Here is a 15,406-nt window from a genome sequence, read left to right as displayed (position 1 = left end):
AATGAATCCCAAACAGGGAAGTGGGGCAAGAGAAGGAAAGCCAATGGAGTTATGTAGGATGACTAAGTTCTAGAGATCAACTATACAGCATGGTGATTATATTGGTTAATAAGACTGTTGTACACTGGAAATTTGCTACAAGAGTAGACCTCACATGCTCTCACCACAAAAAAAAGACTTAAATTTTGGGGCTTCCCAGGTGGCACAGTGGTTAAGAATCTGCCTGCCAATGCAGGGAACACGGGTTTGAGCCCTGGTCCAGGAAGATCCCACATGCCGTGGAGCAATTAAGCCCGTGCACCACAATTACTGAGCCTGCGCTCTACAGCCCGCGAGCCACAACTATTGAGCCTGCGTGCCACAACTACTGAAGCCTGTGCCTAGAGCCCATGCTCCACAACAAGAGAGGCCACCACAATGAGAAGCCCGCGCACCACAGCAAAGAGTAGCCCCAGCTCGGCGCAACTAGAGAAAGCCTGCACGCAGCAATGAAGACCGAACGCAGCCAAAAATAAATAAATTTATTAAATAAATAAAAAGATAACTATATGAGGAAATGTATATATTAAGTAGCTTGACTATAGTATCATTTCACTATGTATATGTAGGTGAAAACATCATATTGTACACCGTAAATATATACAATTTTTATTTTCAAAATAGAAACTTAAAAAATAATTTTTAAAAAGCCAATGGAAAGAAGACACAGAAATTTCTATTTCTGTGGGTGGTGGAAGAGTTAAGAAGAGATTTAAGAAGGAAGAGAAGCCCCATTTGGGGGTAAAATGATGTAACTAGATATGTCCTCCTTCTGTGCTTTGTAATAGAAATTATCAAAACAAACAGATTATCAGCAAAGTACTGTGATCTATTAAAAGTTCAGAAAAAAATATAGCAAGTGCCTAATTATTAAATAGGAAAATAATTAAATGCAAAATAATAGTAGCGCATGTTTGTAGTTATATAGAATTGATACAAAATTCTCCTAGGAGGCCAGTCAGTCATACAGAAACTTTCACAGGGTGGTGCTACTTCGGAGGGCTCTCTCCAGTTCAGGTCTGGGGCCTGTCTCTGTTTTGTGGATCTTGAAAAATTATATGTAACAATTACAGAGATGATGATCCCTAGGATTACCTCACAGTAACCAAATTTGTAAGAGTCAGCTGTATAAATTATAATTCTTATTTATTAATTTATAATGGCAAATATACTGATGCTATTTGTCACCCACATTCTGACTATTTGTGAGAGGACTGAGGAAGCTAAATTAGGAGTCAGAGGATTGCCAGTGAAAACAGGAATCAGAACAAAGGAGAAAAGAGCAACCACTTACATACATCAGCAGCCCAAAGGGTCTGTCGTTCTGCTATTAAAAGCCAATACCCTCTCATGAAAATCTGGTGAAAGTTTTAGATTCAGTTTATTTCCATTTATAAACATGTATTTTGACAGAATTCTTTTGGTGGACTGGTGTAGATGAAAACCTATTGTTTTCAATTCAAGTCTTTTATCTGAGAGAACTACTTGAAGCCTTCATATAAAAAAAAAGTTGCAGTGTCTGTACTTAATGGTTACAGGCTGGTCCTTCTGCCATGACTGTTAGCATTAATCAAAGGTTGTCATCTGCTCTCTTGCCTTGCCTCTCGCTTCCAACTTAGGATGATAAACAGGTGCTATCTGGATATCCCACTGCCATTCATCCTTTTCATCTGTATCTCAGCACAGTTGTGTCTGCCGAGTGCTTCCTCAATGCTAGCAGACTGGCTGGCATCCAATCTGGACAAATTGCTGATCTTTCCTGCCACTTAACATTAAATAGGGCTTCTAAGGAATATTGGACAAATAGCTCAAGAAGCCAGATTCAGCATCTAAAGATTGGTTGGCAATTCTTAAGTATACTTTGTTTAGGGAGTGCTGCTACTTTAAAGAACTTCAAGTTGGCCTGGAACTTGGTGTATAGTATCCTAAACATAGGCCTAAAGCTATACAGAGTTTTGTAAATTACTAGCGGCAAGACCATCTAGGTCCTAGATGACCAGTATACTCAACTGTAATTTATAGATTACTGTCCCTTCAAACCATGTGATTAACATAAAAGAGGAATAAGTAATTAGAATAATTACTATGGTACCATATATAAACCCACATACAAAATACATAGCAATCTTCTGCTTACCCTAATACTTCTTTCTGCTCCTATGAGCCTCCTGGAATAACTGATTCCTCGTACCTGGAACATGGTGAGGTATTTCAAAGTATGACGACAAGGAATAATAAAGTAATTAAATGTACCTCATGGAAACTTTGCTTCCCAGCATGGGACTTAAAATAATGCAGTGCTTTCAGTGTAGGAAGCCTGATTGGAGTTTTCTATTCCAGGGCAAAAGTTGGCCTTAGTCTCTAAGATAACTGGAGGGGAGTATGGTATCCAGTCCCCCCAAAAGAGGAACAGGAGTATCTTGAAATGTGAGCTCACAAGGATATAAGCCTCAGTAAGATTAAGGTTGTCCTGTTAGTCTTTGCAGTCCCATTGTGAGCAGAGCAGCTGGTATTTAGGGGAAGAGGATGTTACCATTTTAAAATGTGTTGAAAGAATGAATGGTTGTGCAGCAAGTATGAAAGAAACAACGGAGAGAAGTGAACACCTGATCACAAAAGTGGGAATAGTGCATGATGGTTGCACATGTATATAATTACATTTAGAAATGTGTATGCCGATACATAGATAAGTAAAAATATGCACTGTAGAAATAAATATAATAGGTAAAAGTACACAGTAGAAGAATTATTAGCTTCTTCAAATGACCAGGAAGGCAACTTGGACTTTGAAAGATAATATAAAAGAAGATACCTAACCTGCCATTTATCTCTTCCTCTTTCCTTTTTCTGGACCTCTGTGTGGACATGCCTGGAAACTCTGTTGCGTTGACCAAAGGCCGTGAAAATTGGTTCAGCCTGTTTGATGGCAATGATGTCCATTTATAGAATCCTAACATGAGAAATCCAGCCCCTGGCCTCAATCTCAGGTATCCTGAAAAGATCCAGCATATAGAGAAACTTTACTTATACATTCAAGGAGAGAGAATTTTAAGGTATATAATTCAAGCCAGCTTATGTTGATTTCCCTTGCAAGAGTGTTAGGTTTCTTTCACATTTCTCTTCTCTTTTTAAAGAAATGGTCATCAATAATACATCTCTGGGTACTAAATATCCACCTAGTGGTCTTTTAGTGAATATTTTTATGGGGAAAAAGGCAATATTATTAGCTGAGAAAGTATGCATCAGTTTTTATCATGGGTTGAGAGATTTTGTAGCTGTTTGGTAGATAGAGTCAGGCTTTTGGTAACTTATTTTATTTTCATCATAAGAAAGCTTAAATGGTAAATTTTATCTGTGGTTACACAACAAAATTTCTCAATATACATTCCTAAAAGGGACCTCCTCTGTGATGCTAATTGCTCTTAACAACATTTTTCTTCCAAACATTTGTAGAAACTAGTGATGCCCAGATTTAAATACTAAATGTATTATATGGATTTTAGGGGGTAGACAAATAAGACTTCCTGGAAGTAAGAAGAAGAGACGGCATACATTAGGACAAAAGGTGGGAAAAGCAAATGAATAGATGTATCTAAGTACAGAAGAGGCATCACTGAACATCATGATTCTAAAAGTTATCTAAGAGAGCTTCCTCAGATTCTTCTAGGCTTGTGGAGAACATGCTGAAAGAAAAGAAATTCTCTGGAAATGTAGCTATGTGAAAAATACTATGCTATGATTATCATAAGTCATCATTATCTTCATCATTATTTATTAAGAGATGTCTTCATCTAATGTATTTTTTTATTTCTATTTTAAATTTTATTTTATTTTATTTTATTTTTCTACTTTATTGGAGTATAATTGCTTTGCAATGATGTGTTAGTTTCTGCTTTATAACAAAGTGAATCAGTTATACATATGTTCCCATATCTCTTCCCTCTTGTGTCTCCCTCCCTCCCACCCTCCCTATCCCACCCCTCTAGGTGGTCACAAAGCACTGAGCTGATCTCGCTGTGCTATGCAGCTGCTTCCCACTAGCTATCTATTTCACATTTGGTAGTGTATATATGTCCATGCCACTCTCTCGCTTTGTCACAGCTTACCCTTCCCCCTCCCCATATCCTCAAGTCCATTCTCTAGCAGGTCTGTGTCTTTATTCCTGTCTTACCCCTAGGTTCTTCATGACTTTTTTTTTTTTCTTAAATTCCATATATATGTGTTAGCATACAGTATTTGTCTTTCTCTTTCTGACTTGCTTCACTCTGTATGACAGACTCTAGGTCCATCCACCTCGTTACAAATAGCTCAATTTCGTTTCTTTTAAGGCTGAGCAATATTCCTTTCTACATATGTGCCACACCTTCTTTATCCATTCATCCAATGATGGACACTTAGGTTGTTTCCGTCTCCTGGCTATTGTAAATAGAGCTGCAATGAACATTTTGGTACATGACTCTTTTTTTTTTTTTTGTGGTGTGCGGGCCTCTCACTGCTGTGGCCTCCCCCGTTGCGGAGCACAGGCTCCGGACGCACTGGCCCAGCGGCCATGGCCCACGGGCCCAGCCGCTCTGTGGCATGCGGGATCCTCCCGGACAGGGGCACAAACGCACGTCCCCTGCATCGGCAGGCGGACTCCCAACCACTGCACCAACAGGGAAGCCCCACATGACTGTTTTTGAATTATGGTTTTCTCAGGGTATATGCCCAGTAGTGGGATTGCTGGGGCATATGGTAGTTCTGTTTGTAGTTTTTTAAGGAACCTCCATACTGTTCTCCATAGTGGCTGAACCAATTCACATTCCCACCAGCAGTGCAAGAGTGTTCCCTTTTCTCCACACCCTCTCCAGCATTTATTGTTCCTAGATTTTTTGATGAGGACCATTCTGACTGGTGTGAGATGATATCTGATTGTAGTTTTGATTTGCATTTCTCTAATGATTAATGATGTTGAGCATTCTTTCATGTGTTTGTTGGCAGTCTGTATATCTTCTTTGGAGAAATGTTTATTTAAGTCTTCTGCCCATTTTTGGATTGGGTCTTTTGTTTTTTTGTTATTGAGCTGCATGAGCTGCTTGTAAATTTTGGAGATTAATCCTTTGTCATTGACTCATTTGCAAACACTTTCTCCCATTCTGAGGGTTGTCTTTTGGTCTTGTTTATGGTTTCCTTTGTTGTGCAAAAGCTTTGAAGTTTCATTAGGTCCCATTTGTTTATTTTTGTTTTTATTTCCATTTCTCTAGGAGGTGGGTCAAAAAGGATCTTGTGTGATTTATGTCATAGAGTGTTCCGCCTGTGTTTTCCTCTAAGACTTTGATAGTTTCTGGCCTTACATTTAGGTCTTTATTCCATTTTGAGCTTATTTTTGTGTATGGTGTTAGGGAGTGTTCTAATCTCATACTTTTACATGTACCTGTCCAGTTTTCCCAGCACCACTTATTGAAGAGGCTGTCCTTTCTCCACTGTACATTCCTGCCTCCTTTATGAAAGATAAGATGACCATATGTGCGTGGGTTTATCTCTGGACTTTCTATCCTGTTCCATTGATCTATCTTTCTGTTTTTGTGCCAGTACCATACTGTCTTGATTACTGTAGCTTTGTAGTATAGTCTGAAGTCAGGGAGCCTGATTCCTCCAGCTCCATTTTTCGTTCTCAAGATTGCTTTGACTATTCGGGGTCTTTTGTGTTTCCATACAAATTGTGAAATTTTTTGTTCTAGTTCTGTGAAAAATGCCAGTGGTAGTTTGATAGGGATTGCATTGAATCTGTAGATTGCTTTGGGTAGTAGAGTCATTTTCACAGTGTTGATTCTTCCAATCCAAGAACATGGTATATCTCTCCATCTATTTGTATCATGTTTAATTTCTTTCATCAGTGTCTTATAATTTTCTGCATACAGGTCTTTCGTCTCCTTAGGTAGATTTATTCCTAGATATTTTATTCTTTTTGTTGCAATGGTAAATGGGAGTGTTTTCTTGATTTCACTTTCAGATTTTTCATCATTAGTGTATAGGAATGCCAGAGATTTCTGTGCATTAATTTTGTATCCTGCTACTTTACCAAATTCATTGATTAGCTCTAGTAGTTTTCTGGTAACATCTTTAGATTTCTCTATGTATAGTATCATGTCATCTGTAAACAGTGACAGCTTTTCTTCTTTTCTGATTTGGATTCCTTTTATTTCCTTTTCTTCTCTGATTGCTGTGGCTAAAACTTCCAAAACTATGTTGAATAAGAGTGGTGAGAGTGGGCAACCTTGTCTTGTTCCTGATCTTAGTGGAAATGCTTTCAGTTTTTCACCATTGAGGACGATGTTGGCTGTGGGTTTGTCATATATGGCCTTTATTATGTTGAGGAAAGTTCCCTCTATGCCTACTTTCTGCAGGGTTTTTTATCATAAATGGGTGTTGAATTTTGTCAAAAGCTTTCTCTGCATCTATTGAGATGATCATATGGTTTTCCTCCTTCAATTTGTTAATATGGTGTATCATGTTGATTGATTTGCATACATTGAAGAATCCTTGCATTCCTGGAATAAACCCCACTTGATCATGGTGTATGATCCTTTTAATGTGCTGTTGGATTCTGTTTGCTGGTATTTTGTTGAGGATTTTTGCATCTATGTTCATCAGTGATATTGGCCTGTAGTTTTCTTTCTTTGTGAAATCCTTGTCTGGTTTTGGTATCAGGGTGATGGTGGCTTCGTAGAATGAGTTTGGGAGTGTTCCTCCCTCTGCTATATTTTGGAAGAGTTTGAGAAGGATAGGTGTTAGCTCTTCTCTAAATATTTGATAGAATTCGCCTGAGAAGCCCTCTGGTCCTGGGCTTTTGTTTGTTGGAAGATTTTTAATCACAGTTTCAATTTCAGTGCTTGTGATTGGTCTGTTCATATTTTCTGTTTCTTCCTGGTTCAGTCTTGGAAGGTTGTGCATTTCTCAGAATTTGTCCATTTCTTCCAGGTTGTCCATTTTATTGGCATAGAGTTGCTTGTAGTAATCTCTCATGATCCTTTGTATTTCTGCAGTGTCAGTTGTTACTTCTCCTTCCTCATTTCTATTTCTATTGATTTGAGTCTTCTCCCTTTTTTTCTTGATGAGTCTGGCTAATGGTTTATCAATTTTGTTTATCTTCTCAGAGAAGCAGCTTTTAGTTTTATTGATCTTTGCTATCATTTCCTTCATTTCTTTTTCATTTATTTCTGATCTGATTTTTATGATTTCTTTCCTTCTGCTAACTTTGGGGGTTTTTTGTTCTTCTTTCTCTAATTGCTTTAGGTGCAAGGTTAGGTTGTTTATTCGAGATCTTTCCTGTTTCTTAAGGTAGGATTGTATTCCTATAAACTTCCCTCCTATAACTGCTTTTGCTGCATCCCATAGGTTTTGGGTCGTCATGTCTCCATTGTCATTTGTTTCTAGGTGTTTTTTGATTTCCTCTTTGATTTCTTCAGTGATCACTTCGTTATTACGTAGTGTATTGTTTAGCCTCCATGTGTTTGTATTTTTTACAGATCTTTTCCTGTAATTGACATCTAGTCTCATAGCATTATGTTCAGAAAAGATACTTGATACAACTTCAATTTTCTTAAATTTACCAAGGCTTGATTTGTGACCCAAGATATGATCTATCCTGGAGAATGTTCCATGAGCACTTGAGAAAAATGTGTATTCTGTTGTTTTTGGATGGAATTTCCTATAAATGTCAATTAAGTCCATCTTGTTAATATATCATTTAAAGCTTGTGTTTCTTTATTTATTTTCATTTTGGATGATCTGTCCATTGGTGAAAGTGGGGTGTTAAAGTCTCCTACTATGAATGTGTTAGTCGATTTCCCCTTTTATGGCTGTTAGTATTTGCCTTATGTATTGAGGTGCTCCTGTGTTGGGTGCATAAATATTTACAGTTGTTTTATCTTCTTCTTGGATCAATCCCTTGATCATTATGTAGTGTCCTTCTTTGTCTCTTCTAATAGTCTTTATTTTAAAGTCTGTTTTGTCTGACATGAGAATTGCTACTCTAGCTTTCTTTTGGTTTCCATTTTCATGGAATATCTTTTTCCATCCCCTTACTTTCAGTCTGTATGTGTCTCTAGGTCTGAAGTGGGTCTCTTGTAGACAGCATATAAATGGGTCTTATTTTTGTATCCATTCAGCCAGTCTGTGTCTTTTGGTGGGAGCATTTAATCCATTTACATTTAAGGTAATTATCGATATGTATGTTCCTATTCCCATTTTCTTAATTGTTTTGGGTTTGTTATTGTAGGTCTTTTCCTTCTCTTGTGTTTCTTGCCTAGAGAAGTTCCTTTAGCATTTGTTGTGAAGCTGGTTTGGTGGTGCTGAACTCTCTCAGCTTTTGCTTGTCTGTAAAGGTTTTAATTTCTCCATCAAATCTGAATGAGATCCTTGCTGGGTAATCTTGGTTGCAGGTTTTTCTCCTTCATCACTTTAAATATGTCCTGCCAGTCCCTTCTGGCTTGCAGAGTTTCTGCTGAAAGATCAGCTGTTAACCTTATGGGGATTCCCTTGTGTGTTATTTGTTGTTTTTCCCTTGCTGCTTTTAATAGGTTTTCTTTGTATTTAATTTTTGACAGTTTGATTAATATGTGTCTTGGTGTGTTTCTCCTTGGATTTATCCTGTATGGGACTCTCTGTGCTTCCTGGACTTGATTAACTATTTCCTTTCCCATATTAGGGAAGTTTTCAACTATAATCTCTTCAAATATTTTCTCAGTCCCTTTCTTTTTCTCTTCTTCTTCTGGAACCCCTATAATTCAAATGTTGGTGCGTTTAATGTTGTCCCAGAGGTCTCTGAGACTGTCCTCAGTTCTTTTCATTCTTTTTTCTTTATTCTGCTGTGCATTAGTTATTTCCACTATTCTATCTTCCAGGTCACTTATCCGTTCTTCCGTCTCAGTTATTCTGCTAATGATCCCTTCTAGAGTATTTTTAATTTCATTTATTGTGTTGTTCATCATTGCTTGTTTCATCTTTAGTTCTTCTAGGTCCTTGTTAAATGTTTCTTGCATTTTCTATATTCTATTTCCAAGATTTTGGATCATCTTTACTATCAATATTCTGAATTCTTTTTCAGGTAGACTACCTATTTCCTCTTCATTTGTTAGGTCTGGTGGGTTTTTATCTTGCTCCTTCATCTGCTGTGTGTTCTTCTGTCTTCTCATTTTGCTTACCTTACTGTGTTTGGGGTCTCCTTTTTGCAGGCTCCAGGTTCGTAGTTCCTGTTGTTTTTGGTGTCTGTCCCCAGTGGCTAAAGTTGGTTCAGTGGGTTGTGTAGGCTTCCTGGTAGAGGGGACTAGTGCCTGTGTTCTGGTGGGTGAGGCTGGATCTTGTCTTTCTGGTGGGCAGGTCCACATCTGGTGGTGTGTTTTGGGGTGTCTGTGGACTTTTTATGATTTTCGGCAGCCTCTCTGCCAATGGGTGGGGTTGTGTTCCTGTCTTGCTAGTTGTTTGGCATAGGGTGTCCAACACTGTAGCTTGCTGGTGGTTGAGTGAAGCTGGGTGCTGGTGTTGAGATGGAGATCTCTGCGAGATTTTCGCCGTTTGATATTATGTGGAGCTGGGAGGTCACTTGTGGACCAGTGTCCTGAAGTTGGCTCTCCCACCTCAGAGGCACAGCACTGACTCCTGGCTGCAGCACCAAGAGCCTTTCATCCACACGGCTCAGAATAAAAGGGAGAAAAAGTAAAACAAAAGAAAGAAAATAGGAAGGAAGGAAAGAAAGAAAGAAAGAAGATAAAATAAAGTAAGATAAAATAAAGTTATTAAAATAAAAAAATAATCATTAAGAAAAAAAATTTTTTTAAAGAAAAAAAAAGGACAGACGGCTAGAACCCTAGTACAAATGGTGAAAGCAAAGCTATACGGACAAAATCTCACACAGAAGCATTCACATACACACTCACAAAAAGAGAAAAAGGGGAAAAAATAATATATCTTGCTCTCAAAGTCCACCTCCTCAATTTGGGATGATTCGTTGTCTATTCAGGTATTCCACAGATGCAGGGTACATCAAGTTGATTGTGGAGCTTTAATCCGCTGCTCCTGAGGCTGCTGGGAAAGATTTCCCTTTCTCTTCTTTGTTCGCACAGCTCCCGGGGCTCAGCTTTGGATTTGGCCCTGCCTCTGTGTGTAGGTCGCTACAGGGCGTCTGTTCTTCGCTCAGACAGGACGGGGTTAAAGGAGCAGCTGATTCGTGGGCTCTGGCTCACTCAGGCCGAGGGGAGGGAGGGCTATGGATGCGGGGTGAGCCCGCGGTGGCAGAGGCCAGCAGGACGTTGCACCAGCCTGAGGCGTGCCGTGCGTTCTCCCGGGGAAGTTGTCCCTGGATCCCGGGACCCTGGCAGTGGCGGGCTGCACAGGCTCCCGGGAGGGGCGGTGTGGATAGTGACCTGTGCTTGCACACAGGGTTCTTCGTGGCGGCGGCAGCAGCCTTAGCATCTCATGCCCGTCTCTGGGGTCCGTGCTGTGTTAGCCGCGGCTTGCGCCCATCTCTGGAGCTCCTTTAAGCAGCGCTCTTAATCCCCTCTCCTCGGGCACCAGGAAACAAAGAGGGAAGAAAAAGTCTCTTGCCTCTTCGGCAGCTCCAGACTTTTCCTCAGACTCCCTCCCGGCTAGCCGTGGTGCACTAACCCCTTTCAGGCTGTGTTCGCGCCGCCAACCCCAGTCCTCTCCCTGCGCTCTGATCGAAGCCGAGTCTCAGCTCCCAGCCCCACCCGCTCCGGCGGGTGAGTGCCGGTCGGCACCGATCCTTTGTGCGGGAATCTCTCCGCTTTGCCCTCTGCACCCCTGTGGCTGCGCTCTCCTCCGTGGCTCCGAAACTTCCCCCCTCTGCCACCTGCAGTCTTCGCCCACGAAGGGGCTTCCTAGTGTGTGGAAACTTTTCCTCCTTCACAGCTCCCTCCCACTGGTGCAGGTCCCGTCCCTATTCTTTTGTCTCTGTTTATTCTTTTTTTCTTTTGCCCTACCCAGGTATGTGGGGAGTTTCTTGCCTTTTGGGAAGTCTGAGGTCTTCTGCCAGTGTTCAGTAGGTGTTCTGTAGGAGTTGTTCCACGTGTAGATGTATTTCTGGTGTATCTATGGGGAGGAAGGTGATCTCCGCGTTTTACTCTTCTGCCATCCTCCTGGTTCCTCCATCCAGTGTATTTTGAAAGCTAAGTATTGTGCTGTGTATTAAGAATATAATAATAAAAAAATCAGAAAAGATCTCACCTATATCAGAGTGAGTCTTGTAAATAGCCAATTCTTTAACTGATGAAATTTTGGTGGTTTGGAACAACTCACACCTAAATATCTCTTCCTTTAACCTGTCATAATGTAGACAGATTATTTTTGCTTGTCCAGTTTCCTATAAAAATTTAAATAAACATTTAAATAGCCATTCATTCACTCATTTGTTCAAAGAATATTTATTATTGTGATCATTGGTGCCAGCAAGTACTCTCTGTGCTGGGAACACAGGTGTGAAAGGAAGAGTCACAGCACAGGTGCAGGTACAACCAAATAAGCCCTATGATAGTGGTAATGGCAGAATGAAAATGAAGATTCAGGACAGGGCATCTAAAAAGAGATTGCAGAGGAAACATGGAAGAACTCTCTAACAATAGAGAGAAATATTACATTTTAAAGTAGATTTAATATATCTGGGAATTGATGAGATGAAGATATGGTGGAAGTGAAATATTACAGTCAGGAGGAAGGCATATATGGTGGCACTGAGGGAGTGTGGTCATTTGATACTAGGTAGGTGACTCCTTAAAGCTTTCAGCATATAGCATGGGGGTGCGGGTGAAGGTTGTTGGCAATTTACCAAGATCGAAAAGATGGAACATAGGTAAGATCTAGGGATGGGAGGGGTGCAGGACTGACAGGGGAAGGTAGAAATAGGGCACTAAGAAATTAAAACATCTATTATAGACTTTGCTGGGAGTCACCACATCACAATTTGCATTGTGTATTTGTTTACCCTAGAACTCCACAAAATCCTCTGTGGAATGATAAGGAATGGTTGAATCTCCTTTAAGGAATGTGCAGCTATATTAGCAATGAAAGCCAATAAATACAAATAGGAAAGGAAGCAAACCCACATCATGGAGGAAGATAATGAGATAATGCTGCTACAGCATCTCTTGGCAACTAACTGAACGAAATGCATGGAATGTCAGTGTTTTAAATGCCCTTCCAGTTTAACCAGCCCAGTTACCTGCTGCTGTTGACTTTTTCTCACTCACTGGCATCAGCAGGTACATGAGGAAGTGGAAATGAGGAGTGAAAAGGAAGAACTTTTCCAAGGATGATTGGTAAAATTAAGGAAGGCATTAATTTTGTTTTACCATTTTTAATCAATTTTGTAAGCAAGTGACTTCAATGCCCAGAAGGAAAAGTAAGTAAAGGTGTATCACTATCTAACGAATCATTCACATTACTCTTTGTTATCTTTCTTTTGGATATTTAACAGCTTGTAATGACTGATCTTGAAGGCATTTCCCATAAGCTATATATGCATTGTTGATGAAGTTCTATGACTGGAAACTTCCATCACTGCAATGACTGTTGGAAAGCACAGGTTCATTCAAACTAATAATGCATAGGAGTTTGTCACAGTTTTAATATATGTATTCTTCTTGCAGATGGTTGAAAAAGAAGGTTATCTTCAAAAAGCTAAAATTGCAGATGGAGGAAAGAAACTAAGGTAATAAAAGTTTTTTTAATTCACTTTTATATAACTATGCCAGTTCCCCATCTCCTCAATTGTGTCACTGGTATTGTTTGGAAAGGTAGGCCCTATGGTACATGACTAGAATATTCCTTTCTGCTATCACTAAGATCAACAGTATTTTTAATATAATTATAGTTTTCCAACAAAGCACTACATTTTATTTTGTTGCACAGAATATATAAATGAAGTGCTTCATGACCTTCTAAGACTTGAAATCTTAAAAGGTATGTGAAGAAATAAGATAATGGGTCTTGATTTCTGGGATTAATAGATTAGGGGATGAAAGGACTCATTTTGCAGTATATAAAAATCTCCCTACAGTACATTGGGATCATAATTTTTTGAAGGATGGAGGATTTGAAATACGTTTGTTGCTCAAATAAAAATCATTTGAGAAAAAAATAAAAGGAAAATAATCTGTCAGATAAAAAGTTGGAAGTTGCTGCACTTGGAGATGAGGTCAACACAGAGAAGGTGAGAGAAATTAGAAAATGTAATAAGGATTCCCTACGCAACAACAAGAAAAAACTTGGAGAAAAATATAAGGTTGATAGGAGGGTAGACAAACACACTACATGTTTTTTATGTATGGGATATTTAGAAATAATCATCTCCATTTTAGAATTTTCCCTATTTCTCATGTAGGTCTTATAATATACTTAGCTTTGTGCTAGGTTATATGCAAGCTGCAAAGGTATGTAGAAAGTGCTTACAATGGGAGAAAAGGCATTTATTCATGACTATATTATTAACAGTTAAAATCATACAGGATAAATTCACTAATTAGCTATACAATGGGACACTTATTAATTGTATAATACAATTCATTACTAGAATGGAACTCTGGCCAACACTAGAGAATGAAGTATGCTATTGTTTGTTTGCTATAGTGGAGTAAGTATATATTTATTTAAAAGAAGTAAAATTGGGGAAAACTATCATCCATAATTCCACTACTTAAAATAACGATTTCAATTTTAAAGAACAAACTCTATTTTCTGCCCATATTATGTTTTATTCTCGGATAGCAAACAGGGCCTTGAACCCTCTCCTAGACTGTTCCTCTGCAGTAACCCTGCAGCCACCCTCCTTTGAAGGGTCCAGGAGGGAGATGCACAGGAGACAAGATCAAATGCAATGCTGCTTTCAAAGACTCATCTAGTCCTGGCCCCAGTGGAGAACCTGACTTAATGTGTTGGGTTCTGAAAGGACCCAGGAGGGATTCTTTGAGTAACCCAATCTAGTGCCAACTTTCCCCTAGACTTTTCTCCCGGTTATATCAGCTCGTGAAAGGTGCAAGGATAAATCTTCCCAAGATAAGTCAAAACCCTTTCTTACTTTACCAGCGATGTGGACAAAAAATCCATAGAGGGACAGAAAAGGACTTGTCTAAGTTATCACTTCACCTTTCACTGGGGCTTGGCAGGAAAGAGGAGTGATAGCTTTGGTCAGTCTTAGCCTCCAGACTCATGCAAGCAAGAGGAGGAGATGCTAAAAGGAACTCCAAGGAAACAAGATGATGCGCCACCACAGTGATCTTGTACAATGTCCTTGCCCATAAGCTATCCATAAACCATCCCTATAAAATGTTTTCCTAGAAAGTGGTGTCAAGAAAAAGTAGAGGAGCACAACCAGGCCTTTTCCCTAACAGACTCACATGAATACATTTTTAGGTAATTTCAACCAGTGTGTATACCATTTTGTATTTGTTGTTACTTTAATCAGCTTACAAACCATTTCTGTGTTCTAGTTTAAATTCATATAAACATTATTTTATACTATGTTTTATTGTTATTTTAATCAGCTTGCATGCAATTATGTATTCCTTCAGCTTTTTCATTTAAAGTTATATAAATTTTAGTTTTCCTTTTTTGTTTTTGTTTTTGTCTTTGCTTTTAACCTCAGGTGTACAAATTGAGTTGATTTTCCTCTTCAGTGTGTGGCCTTGTATTATCATCATTCTGGACAAGACCCTTAGTTGGTTTTATTTTATTCATCTCCATTCCTCACTTCAGTCCTCTGTAGAATGTATGTTCATCAAATCCTCTCTCCATACATTTATTTGGCTATATGTATGGCATTCTAGGAAACAGTGTGTAAGTGAATGTGTTCTAAATTGCATAAGCCTTTGGTTATAAGCCTCATTCTGGTCCGTACTACTTTCATTCAATGTTAGTCAATGTTAGGATATCTATCTATATCTATATATTTAAAACAAGTTAATTTCTTCCAACTGCTGCCCATTTTGCCGTTGTGAACACACATCAAATTTTACTTACTCAGTCTTCCAGGAGTGGATACCTAAATTGTCCCTAACTCCTTCCATCCCAAACAACATTGCAACAAACCACACCGATATGTCTCCTTACAGACCTGTGAGGAATTCTCTCTAGGGCATACCCCCAGGAGTAAAGGATTGCTTGGTGGTAAGGTACACACGGTTATAAATGATTTGGGTACTACATGCCAAACTTTCTCCAGAATGAATGCATCGGTTCACACTCTCTCCACAGTGCAGAAGGGATCGCCTCGCTCCATGATCTCATCAGCATGCAGCATTATCAAACTTTCAGTTTTGCAAGTTGATGGCTATAGGACATTACTTTAGTGTTGCATTTATTTTTATTCTTCTGACTG

At 39.1% G+C, this 15,406-nt stretch overlaps 1 protein-coding gene across 7 annotated transcripts in view; it reads left to right on the top strand.

The window, feature by feature from the left end:
- ARHGAP15 (Rho GTPase activating protein 15) overlaps window positions 1-15,406 on the top strand; it is a 623,182-nt gene that overhangs the window by 83,135 nt on the left and 524,641 nt on the right. For 6 of the 7 annotated variants that reach the window (XM_022569650.2, XM_022569649.2, XM_089916869.1 and 3 more), the window contains exon 4: window positions 12,681-12,742. In XM_022569650.2, the coding sequence (XP_022425358.1) occupies window positions 12,681-12,742 (62 nt within the window). Of the gene's footprint in view, window positions 1-2,935; window positions 3,027-12,680; window positions 12,743-15,406 lie in introns of all 7 variants that reach the window. The other variant, XM_022569655.2, reaches the window with a different exon arrangement.

Source organism: Delphinapterus leucas, chromosome 8 (assembly GCF_059928025.1).
Source record: "Delphinapterus leucas isolate spDelLeu-1000000601 "Yukka" chromosome 8, BTC_Dleu_Yukka2, whole genome shotgun sequence".
NCBI classification, from domain to species: domain Eukaryota; kingdom Metazoa; phylum Chordata; class Mammalia; order Artiodactyla; family Monodontidae; genus Delphinapterus; species Delphinapterus leucas.
The sequence above is the reverse complement of the archived record's forward strand: the minus strand, read 5'-3'. Positions and strand labels throughout refer to the sequence as shown.